The sequence below is a fragment of the Akebia trifoliata genome, chromosome 5 (assembly GCF_017979445.1).
Source record: "Akebia trifoliata isolate Shusen 1 chromosome 5, ASM1797944v1, whole genome shotgun sequence".
Lineage (NCBI taxonomy): Eukaryota > Viridiplantae > Streptophyta > Magnoliopsida > Ranunculales > Lardizabalaceae > Akebia > Akebia trifoliata.
This window is the reverse complement of record NC_141379.1, coordinates 7,600,452-7,611,354: the sequence shown is the minus strand read 5'-3', so window position 1 is coordinate 7,611,354 and position 10,903 is coordinate 7,600,452. Positions and strand designations below refer to the sequence as shown.

At 33.1% G+C, this 10,903-nt stretch overlaps 1 protein-coding gene across 2 annotated transcripts; it reads left to right on the top strand.

Annotated features, from left to right (window-relative positions):
* Positions 1-3,936: 3,936 nt before the first annotated feature.
* On the top strand, positions 3,937-9,802 carry SCPL25 (serine carboxypeptidase-like 25). 2 transcript variants are annotated; one of them, XM_086442636.1, is made up of 8 exons: positions 3,937-4,281; positions 6,377-6,580; positions 7,276-7,451; positions 7,674-7,955; positions 8,086-8,204; positions 8,652-8,747; positions 8,836-8,941; positions 9,422-9,802. In XM_086442636.1, exons 1-8 carry the CDS (start codon positions 4,023-4,025, stop codon positions 9,563-9,565), a joined length of 1,386 nt encoding a protein of 461 aa, XP_086298762.1. In that variant the 5' UTR covers positions 3,937-4,022; the 3' UTR covers positions 9,566-9,802. The 2 variants fall into 2 exon arrangements, with proteins under 2 accessions (XP_086298762.1, XP_086298761.1); XM_086442635.1 differs by having other exon boundaries at positions 8,074-8,204.
* Positions 9,803-10,903: the final 1,101 nt, after the last annotated feature.

The window sequence follows — 10,903 nt, the reverse complement described above, 5'->3', positions numbered from 1 at the left end:
ATTCACTCTATAGTTGGATCATCCAAATTGTCGTACATGTTATTTAGGCCCCACAAGCAAGAATAAGAATAGGAAATATGTTCTAAGACTTTCCAAAATTTCTAGTTTTGGAATAATTTTCTAGAAAGTAAAATTTTAGTTAGCTTCGAAAGAATATTTGTTGGAGAGCTACTATTGCCACACCAACTTTTCCTAATGCCACACCAGTTCTAATATAAATCACCGAAGAATTGCATACAGTTGGTGTGACATTAGTAAAACTTGGTGTGGCAATAGCAAATCTCTATTTGTCGGTATTCACAATTTTTCTTTTGGGGGAGGTGGGGGGCAACAAATGTACAATCAAAAGACTAGTTTCCCACCCTAACTTACAACTAATAAAGAAAAAAGAAAACAAAAGTTGTCTTTAATTAAAAAAAATGTTTTGGTAGGTTTTCTCAATGAGGGTCTGCTCCAAGCTCCAACTTTAATGTTGCTTACCATAAAAGGGGAAACCCGGTTGACATTCCATCTGCAACATATAATAGCAAAAATATATACACATATAGAACATGATGAAATCCAAAGTGGGACCCACGTTTTTAGAGAGATGCTGAGTTGCCACCTTAAGTGGGACCTATTTGCAGAGAATTGCCATGGATAGAATTCTAGAAAAAAAAACATGAATTATGGGTGAAACCAGTCTAAAATGGGCTTAAGCATCATAGCCTTTGTATGTTTTTAGGTTGAAATATCTAAACCCAACTTTTGGAACTAGGTGTAAGATGTAGATGATCATTTAGGTGCAATCTAGCTATAATAAGATACATACATTTTTATAAGGTGCGTGTGTGAGCTACATCATATGATTACTTCTTGTCATACATGCTCTGATCTTGATCCTTATTAGTTACGAATCGATTTTAATAAATAAGAATCATCATTAATGGATATATATATAAACATAATTTCAATGATAGAAAACGTGACTCTGGATAATATTTAATGGAATAAGAAGATCCGTTTAGTTGATCGTAAATCTTTGGGATAAGACTTCGACGACAATGATGAAATTGAGTATCCTAATAGATCGAGCTCAATTGTCATTGTTTCATTCTCAAATATTTTTGGATTATTCTATAAACTAACCCTTGGAGTCTAGATGACCTCATTTGCCTTGACTAGACCATTATTCAGTGGGATATGTGTTGCTAATGACAATAATCACTTAGACTAGTATAGTTTGGGAACTAATGTGGAAAGCACTTTTGGGTTTAAATTACCATTTGGTAACCGACCTAAAAATTGTTTCCCCTCGAATACAGAAGCTGAAACTGGACAGACGTGAGAACTGTCCAAACCAGTTTTCCGCTCTCAACATTTGCCAGAATATGACATAACTTAAAGTTACGACCTTTTTAACAATAAAGCCCTTAATTATTTTTTCACTTAATAACTAAAACATCTTTGAAAATATTTATAAGATACTAATTAGTTAACAATTAGAAAGAGTAATTAATTAATTATAAAATTATTCGAAGATTTTAAGTTTTAGCAATAACACCAAATTAAAGTCTTATCCCAAAGATTTAGTGTCTTCTAAACAAATCATGTTCCTTTGTTCCACTCTAACTAAAGTCAAATCTTGTATTATTAAGAGAGTTCATATCTATTTTTTTAATCGGTAAGTCTATTTTATTGAGATCAATAACTTGATGATGACGATAAGAATTGAACCCAGGTCTATGGTATCATCACTTATGGTCTTTACCAATGGAACAAGCTGACACCAACAAATTTTTTAATGGATTCATATCTTCTTTCATTGTGTTTGTTGATTTTGTTGAAGTTGTTATGGATCTAATTATCTCACACTTGACTTTCAACTTAAATAAATTTTCTAACTTGATTTGAAAGTGTCCAAATCACCTCAATCGAAGTGCACTAAAAATGCATCCGACAGAAGTGCACCACGCAACCGAAGCAGGCCTAGGTATGTGCGTGTGGTGTGCGTGGGTGTGTTGGAAAGAGAGGTGATGCATCTGTGACATAAGAGAGAGAGAGAGAGATGTGATGATTAACCCTACTAAAATTAGTAAAAAATCAAATCATGAAAATGGTACTCGTGATCCACGCACCGTTTGTGTGGGACCAAAGCAAATCCAAAAGAACCATAATCATGACCATCATCACCCATGTCCACACTCACACCCACACACACCCCATGGGCCTCCCCTAACGTGCAAGTGAAGAGAACAGTATCATTTTACATTAAATAACATTTAAAATTTTCATTTTCAATAATATTAATAAAAAATAATAATCTTCAAAATTTAATAAATAATGAATTTAATTTAAGAAAATCTTTTGTTTTATAGTACACCACAAACCCATCAGGAATTGTTCTAATAATTTTAACAATTATTTGGTCAAACTTATCCATTAATAATAATAATGATAATAATAAAATTAAAATAAAACCTAGATAGAGCCAGGTAGGCAAAGTTGGTCAAAGTCTTACATATAAATACAAGAGGAATTGATGGAGGATTCAAGGGGACTGTTTTAAGGGCGTGCGTAACCATGTGACCATTTTCACTTTTAAAACAAAGAAAAAGATTTTCCGTTTATAGAGTTTTTTTTTTTTTTACTAACCTCCCTTGATAATGGGGCATATTTGATACGCCTCTCTAATTTAATAATAACAATTTGAGTTGCCTCCTTTTGACTTTGACCTTAATCAAATTTATGAAAGAGATTCTATCTTGTATCTGCTAGAGTTGGGTAACTAATTTATTCCCATTCTATGGTGTGCTATCTTGTGGTACTCTTTTGAGCAGTTGAGTCTATGATCAATAGATATTGTTTGATCCACCTTATATATGTTTTACAAGTAAGATTTAATTAAGTAAAATAATTGAATAAATCAATAATTAATTTAATTCTTGTGTGCATGTTCTTGCTCTAAAGTCCCACATTTTTTTTATTATCAAAAAATAATTTATTTTATGGTATTCCTACTTTTAATATAGAATTGTTTCTTGATAATGTTTTATATAGAAATTGTACCTCAAACTTATATTGAGGTACAAGAACTCAAGGAAGGCCTAGTTGATCTAATTGGTCAAACTAGTATGGGTGAAGAACCGAATGAAATGGGGATGGATTAAGTCCATCTATTATGAGTGATTTTTTGCTCGTAACAGTACTCACAAACGGCTCGTGTCATGTTAAGCCTAACTAATGAGGCTAATTTTGTGAATTGGGGATGCATTTAATACACGAGGGCACGTGTAAATATTGGATTATGTGAGTAAAAAAAAAAATCATCTATTATAGAGTGGACCAATCACAGTGGTCCTGGAAAGTACATTGATCACTACGTGAAAATTGAAAATTTTGAAGGGCCAAGGCCCACGAAATTTTGATGTTCCTCATCTTTGACGGTTTAGAGACATCAAATTTCTCCCACCTTTATTAATTTGACAATTTCAACCTATTGAAAACAAAAACAAAAACAAAAAAAAATTCTACAATAAAATTTTTGACATCTTTATCTGTCAAATTTTACAAAATTCAATGGTCTTGGACAGTCAAATATGGGCTTTTTTATGTTGTGGTGCCATGTGGCATTTAAAAGGATAAGGAGTAATGTAGCTTACCTTACTTTAGTGTGTACAAGATCTAGACTCTTTGATGGAACTTGACATGTTAAGGTCAAAATTTTAAGGAGGCAACTAAAAATTTGTTTAAGTCAAGGGAGGTAAATAAAATATATCCAAGTCTCCGAGGTGGAAAGTCAAACTTTTGAAAACCAAAAATAACAACTCTCTCTCTCTCTCTCTCTCTCTCTCTCTCTCTCTCTCTCTCTCTCTCTCTCTCCTATTTATTTCACAGAGAACAACACATGCTACTAGTAAATACCGATAACAGCTTGTACTACTTACACATCTTCATTGCCTTTGTTATTGTTCTTTGTTTCTCTCTTTCTTTCTTTCTTTCTTTCTTTCTATCTTTCTTTCTTTCTTCTTTCTTCTTTCTTCATGGCCAGAGGACATTATAATATCTTTGTTTCCATTGTTTGTCTTTATCTTATAATTATGTCTGTAGGTGCAACCCACCAAGAAGAAGAAGAAGAAGCCGATCAGATATCGTCACTTCCCGGCCAACCCAAAGTCAGTTTCCGGCAGTACTCCGGCTATGTCACCGTTAATAACATAGCTGGAAGAGCTCTCTTCTATTGGCTTACTGAAGCTGTTCATCACCCACTTTCCAAACCTTTAGTTATTTGGCTCAATGGAGGTCTGTATCAAATCTCTACTTCTATCTGTATCATCTCTCTCTCTCTCTCTCTTGGAATTTATTATGAGAAAACTAACACAAAACAGAACATTTATTATGTTACAGCCATTAACTCGGTTATATAAAGTTAGAAGAACTCTTCATTAGTTGAAAATCTCTCCATCAAACAGACGGTAGAGATCAATGCTAAGGATTTCTTACAAAAATCTTTACTAATCTCTAGAATGTCAGTACTGATCTCTAAGAAATCTGTGTTTCTCCTCTTATCTCAAATTGTCTGTTTGATGGAGAACCTCAACCGTCCGTTTGTGTGTCTTTTAAGTTCTAAGGAGAGAGTATCCTGTGCATCGAGTGTTGTCTAAGTGATAGTAGAATCATGCAAGATGGTTGAGTGCATTCATTAAGGACTACTAAGCCAGTAATTTTTGTGTGGGACCCACCATCTGCTGAATCAACCTGAGATATTAAGAAAAAAAAAGTAAAATATGCTGAAATCACAAAAAAGTATTTACTGCGATTCTCACAAGTCTGACGTGGGATGTGCACATAATCATAGATGTGTTTTCTCGCGATATGAGTAAAAATCATCTATGATTATGTATGCATGTCCACGTCAGAATTGTGAGAATCACAGTAAATCCTGTGTCACCCTAGCACGACTTTAAAAAAAAAAAATTTCATTGGTTGGTAGGTCATGAAACTTGCATGTATGCCAAGTGTCTAAACTCTAAGTTAATGGAGGTCTTTATCAAAAAATTCGATAATATCGACATGTCAAAATCATCATCTAAGGTTTAAAATGGGTCGGATTTTATCTCAAATACGAGTGATCCGAATTCGATTTTTAGCGGATTTGATTTCTTCAAGTATATCCTAATTAAAATATAGGTTGGATATAGGTTGACATCCTTTGACCCGAGTCGGATACATGTCGAATACGGACTCATCCCTATATTCAAATGATATATTATTATGTATTTTAATGTTATATTTTTTAATCTATCAAAATGAGTATAAGGTATAGTGGTCAAAGCTTTTTTTTTGAAAGGGGAGAGGTTTTGAGTTCAAATCATATTTAAGTCATATTTTTTAATAAATTACTTTATAATTGTTTGAAATTATTCGACCTGACAAACTCGAATCAATTAATCTAGTCGGATCGGATCTGGATATGAGTTTAATGAAAGTAAAAAAAACCAAATATAATTTGAACCAGTAGAATCCGAGTCGGACCCAAATTAAAAATCTGGATATATGGTAGACACATATCCAACCCGTATAAGCCCTATCATCATCAGATATTAGGACTGTTAATGGATCAGATTGAGGTCGATTTAGTATCGATTTATTGATCTGATAAATATCGAATAAAGTTGTTATCGGATCTCAATATTAAGTTCCAGATCCAATCCATTAACAATCAGATAAGGTGCGGATGGGACCAAACCCAATTTATACAAAATCTAAAAAACCTTTATATATATATATATATATAATTTCTATATTTTTAACATGTTATCAAATCGAGTCCTTGTTGGATCTGGGGGACTTGGGTGATCCATATCTGATTGGGATAAGATATCGGATCAAACCCTTATCGAATCTGACTCTTATCAAAATCCAGAACATCAATCCAGACCTGAAGTTATTGGATCGGAACAGATGGAATTTTAGATTTGATCTTATCCATTGACAGCCTTATCAGAGACTTACATCTAACTATTGGAATTGATTATTTTATATGAATTAAAATGAGAGATATTATATTGGCAAACCAACTTTTACTTACAACACACCAATCCTTAAGAAATAAAATAAGTGTTTGCACCCTGCATAGAGATTGGTGTGTTAATAGAAGCTCCCTAAAATGAATGCTAGCAATCACCAATCAATCTAATTGTCAACATATAATGATTCACAAGGAGTGACCTAAACTTCAAATAATGCTACATTTGGCATTAAATGGACCCTTTAAATGCAGAGATGCATTGTGGTTCGGACAAATTAATCATCATGATTAGATGATCCCAACCATTTGATTTGTTCCATTGTTGTGGGTCCACTTATTGTCCTTCTCTTTTGAATTATGAATCAGGTCCGGGCTGCTCTTCAGTGGCTTATGGTGCATCAGAGGAGATAGGTCCATTCAGATTAAACAAAAGTGGGTCCGGTTTATACTTAAATAAGTTCTCCTGGAACACCATATCAAACCTACTTTTCCTCGAAACTCCCGCTGGTGTTGGATTCTCTTACACAAATAGGTCTTCAGATCTTCTTGACACTGGTGATCAACGCACTGGTATGATCATAAACATTTCTTTATTTATTTCTTTGTATATTGGTGATTGGTATGATTGATCGGATGGCTTGAATTTCATCTCATCATCAAAGTGAATTGATCATTTGGTGGGCCATGTCTTAGATGTGCAATGTAGATTAAGAATTATATTGATCCGATCTGATAATCTTAACCACATCAAAAGGATGCCTACTCTTTATGGACTAACACAACAAAAATGGGTCTGATTGGTGATTTGTGGCCGTATTCAAGTTTTTTTTTGTTCGTGGGCTTTAATGAACAAACCGATGGGAGGGTTCCAAGCTCACGATCAAAGGTTACAAAAATGGACAAATCATTGATTCCCAACTTAGAATTCACTCTTGAATTGAAATAAGGTTTTCTGGTCGAAATATATATATGGTTATTGTATATTAACTTAAGTTATTTTACAACCGTGACGTTTCTATTCTATATTAGTTAATTTTTTAAATTACAAAAATATCATTCGATAGATCTTTTAATATATTAGAAATAATATATTTATAATAATGAAAATCAATTAAAATAATATTTTATCTTTTAAAATTCTCTTGACAAGTAATAAAATATACAACTATTTTTTAATAGTTAATAAATAATTCTCATGATTTCATTTTATTTTTTAATTCTCCCATTAAAGTTATATAATGATCCGATGGATGGATGTGATTCAGCTAAGGATTCTCTCAAATTCTTGATCCGATGGATGGAACGATTCCCACGATACAAAAATCGAGAAGTCTACTTGACCGGAGAGAGCTACGCGGGGCATTATGTCCCTCAATTGGCTAGAGAAATTATGGCACACAACACCAAGGCGAAGCATCCCATTAATCTAAAAGGATTCATGGTAACTCTTAATTATTATTTTTTTCTCATTTTTCTTAAATTTGATGCTTCTATATCATCAGTTGGTGTGCTATAAAAAATTTGGTGTGACAATATAACTCAGAACAAAAGAAATGACTTCAACCGATACGATCGATCAACCGATCCCAAATTCTTGGGATAAGTTTTGATGATAGATTTCTTTTTTGGATATATATAATGTATGTATGAACATGATTTCTAGGTTGGCAACGCGGTCACGGATAACTACTACGACAACCTTGGCACCGTAACATATTGGTGGAGCCATGCCATGATCTCCGATAAAACGTATAAGCAATTCCTCAATACTTGCGATTTTCGTCATCAAAAGAATTCGAACGAATGCGAATCCTTGTATACATATGCCATGGATCAAGAATTCGGCAATATCGACCAATACAACATATACGCACCGCCATGCAACAATTCAGATGGTAGCAGTGCAACCCATAGGACACTACGTTTACCTCATCGATTCCAACCGGTATAATTTCCAATTCTTTTTACAAATATTATAGAAAATAAAATTATTTAAATTCATTTTTCAAGCTAATTATATGTTTTTACATAAAATATCTTCTTTTCTTATGGTTTTTTATCAGATTTTCTGGCAGATTTCAGGGTATGATCCTTGTACAGAAAAATATGCAGAGATTTATTATAATAGACCAGATGTACAGAAAGCCCTCCATGCCAATACTACTAAAATCCCTTATAAATGGACTGCATGCAGGTGAAGGACAAAATTTTCTTCTATTTTTTTTTTTTTTAATTTATTTTATTATCTTGTAAATAAATTCTTCCCCTCAAAAAAGAGAATTTCAGGTTGGCTGGTATCATGGTTTAAAATATCGGAATGTATCGGCCGATATGTATCAGTATTGGCCGATACTAATACAAAACATCGACCCCGTAACGTTGAAGTATCGGTCGATACCGTATCAATATTTTCATTGACTGAAACATTCAATCGATTCGACATTTTAAGCCACGGCTACCGTAGGTGTACTCATTATAATTATTTTCCTAAGGAGATGTATTTATTTTCTACAAAGAGAAAGGGGGCCACAAGCATAGAGCAACATTTTTGTTTTAATTGATAAACTATATTTACAATTTAGCCATGACTCCAAGCATTTTTCTTTGATTTTAATTGCTATTTAATATTTTTTGTGTACAGTGAAATTCTAAATCGAAATTGGAACGACACTGATGTATCAGTTCTACCGATTTACAAGGAGATGATTGCTGCTGGTTTGAGAATTTGGGTTTTCAGGTTTATTATTAATTTTCAAATTAATTGGTTACTCTGATTTTAATTATCCATCTAATATTAAAATGAAAAGTTTTATTTTCCATTACAGTGGCGACGTTGATTCCGTTGTACCTGTTACGGCCACTAGATTTTCCCTTGCACGACTCAAATTAGCAACCAAAATTCCATGGTATCCTTGGTATGTCAAGAAACAGGTTAGTAATTTTTGCCATTTTTGTTACGGGGTCGATTAATTGCAGATCACCTAGTACCAATTGCACTCCATCATTTAAAAAAAAATCTTTCTTGTATTCCGTATAAGAAAAATATTGCACTTCTTCATCTTGTTTTTCTTGATCGGTCAAAGTCTATAATCGTTTGTTATGCTCTTCTACTGATTGAATTCCATACGTATTATGATTGCAATGCCAAGAGACAGTATCTGCAATCACAATTGGCGACAACATCGAGAGAATATAAGGATGAAGTGAGTTAAAAGAGATTACAAAAATTCTTCTTGTGAGATACAACTAATAGAGTTAAGATACAAATTTAAAAATAAATAAATAAAATTAATATTTTTTTAGGTTCGGGTGCAACAAGCAATTTATGATCCGTAAGTAGTCGTGTATTTTCGTTATCTTTATATAGAGCTTATATTGCCACACTAAATTTTGATTTTTGGTTTGATGAAGGTGGGAGGTTGGACAGAGGTTTATGAAGGGCTAACCTTTGCAACGGTGAGGGGTGCAGGCCATGAAGTTCCTTTATTCAAACCAAGAGCAGCTCTTCAGCTCTTCAAGTCATTTTTAAGTGGGAAACCTCTACCAAAACCTTAGAAGGATTTCTTTGATAAATTCCAATTTCTTATATATTTAGAAATATGTGATTTTTAATTTACAAAGGAAAGCTTAAGTGTTGGGGAAAAAAAAAGAGGGTTAGTGTATGTGTGTGTGTGTGTGTGTGTGTGTGTGTTGTAGAAGAAACAAATGCAAGTGAAAAAGATTTCGTTTGTAAACTTTGTATTTTATTTGAATCTTCAATTGGAGAGGAAATAAAAAGGAAAATGTTAAGTCTTTGATTCTCTCACCAACCCATCATGGTAAGGTTTTTTTATTTTTTTTGATTGAGAATATTTATTTTATAATTTCTTTGTTGATCTCAAATTTTTGATGAACAAAGATGATTATTCTACCTATTTAAAGTTTTATACCGCTTGACGTGTTTTAGCGGAGACTTTTCGATTTCAACCGCAATCGGAATGAAATATTGACCCCAAAAACATTTGGTGTTTCAAATTTTCTTAGAATGTAATGTTTTGGTCAAGACAATCTTGATTTTTCTCCCTATTGAAATAGCTCCTCTAGATCAGATTTCAAACTTTAATCCTAACTCTCATACTTGCTACAGTTTTTTACATCTTTCTTTAGGGGATCTATATGATTATAAGTAGTAAAATACCTTTCATGGGAAAATGCAAATTGACAAGCTTTTGATTGTATTTTTTAAGAAAAACTTTTTCCAAGAGAACTATTTTCCTCCAACATGAGAAAATAAGCACCATCCTAAACTAAAAACCAACTCGCTTTTGATATTTACCATGTTTAATCAAACACAGGCAAAAATTATCTCAAGAAATCCATTTTTCAAATGGCGTCACAAGTAACATATCAACCTGTCGAGGATCATAGAACTAGTACCTACAATTTCAGTATCTAGCAGGCATGGTATATATAGCAAGAGCAATATGTACCTTTCGTGCAATAATAAGCCATAAATCCACATTGTTGTCCAATCCATCTCATGCAACAAACACGTGCAAGTCGCTCAGATGTTTGATATACAACCATGTGACAAACATGCAGAGGTTTAAAATCATGAAGCCCACTTGAATATAAGCCATGGATGCATGTCTTACACAACTCGTCTTCACCTTATCTCCTATGAACAAAAACTTGATTTCAATAGACCTTGATTTGTTCAAGACAAGTTCTTTCTTACATACTTAGTGTAGTTAGATGATCCTAGTATGATACCAAACCCCAAAAATATACATAAAAAAGAGAGAAGATTAGAGAAAATATGATAAGTAAATCGAAGATAATTCAATCCAAAATTGGTGAAAATAGTGGTAGCAGGGCCAACAAAGGAATGAGTACATAAGATGGTCTAACATT

Excerpts from the sequence above, each read along its gene's own strand:
- SCPL25 (XM_086442635.1), top strand. The coding sequence starts at position 4,023 with ATGGCCAGAGGACATTATAATATCTTTGTTTCCATTGTTTGTCTTTAT. Across the intron at positions 8,748-8,835 it reads TTGAGAATTTGGGTTTTCAG|TGGCGACGTTGATTCCGTTG; the intron begins GTTTATTATTAA and ends TTTCCATTACAG. Across the intron at positions 8,942-9,421 it reads CTTGGTATGTCAAGAAACAG|GTGGGAGGTTGGACAGAGGT; the intron begins GTTAGTAATTTT and ends GGTTTGATGAAG.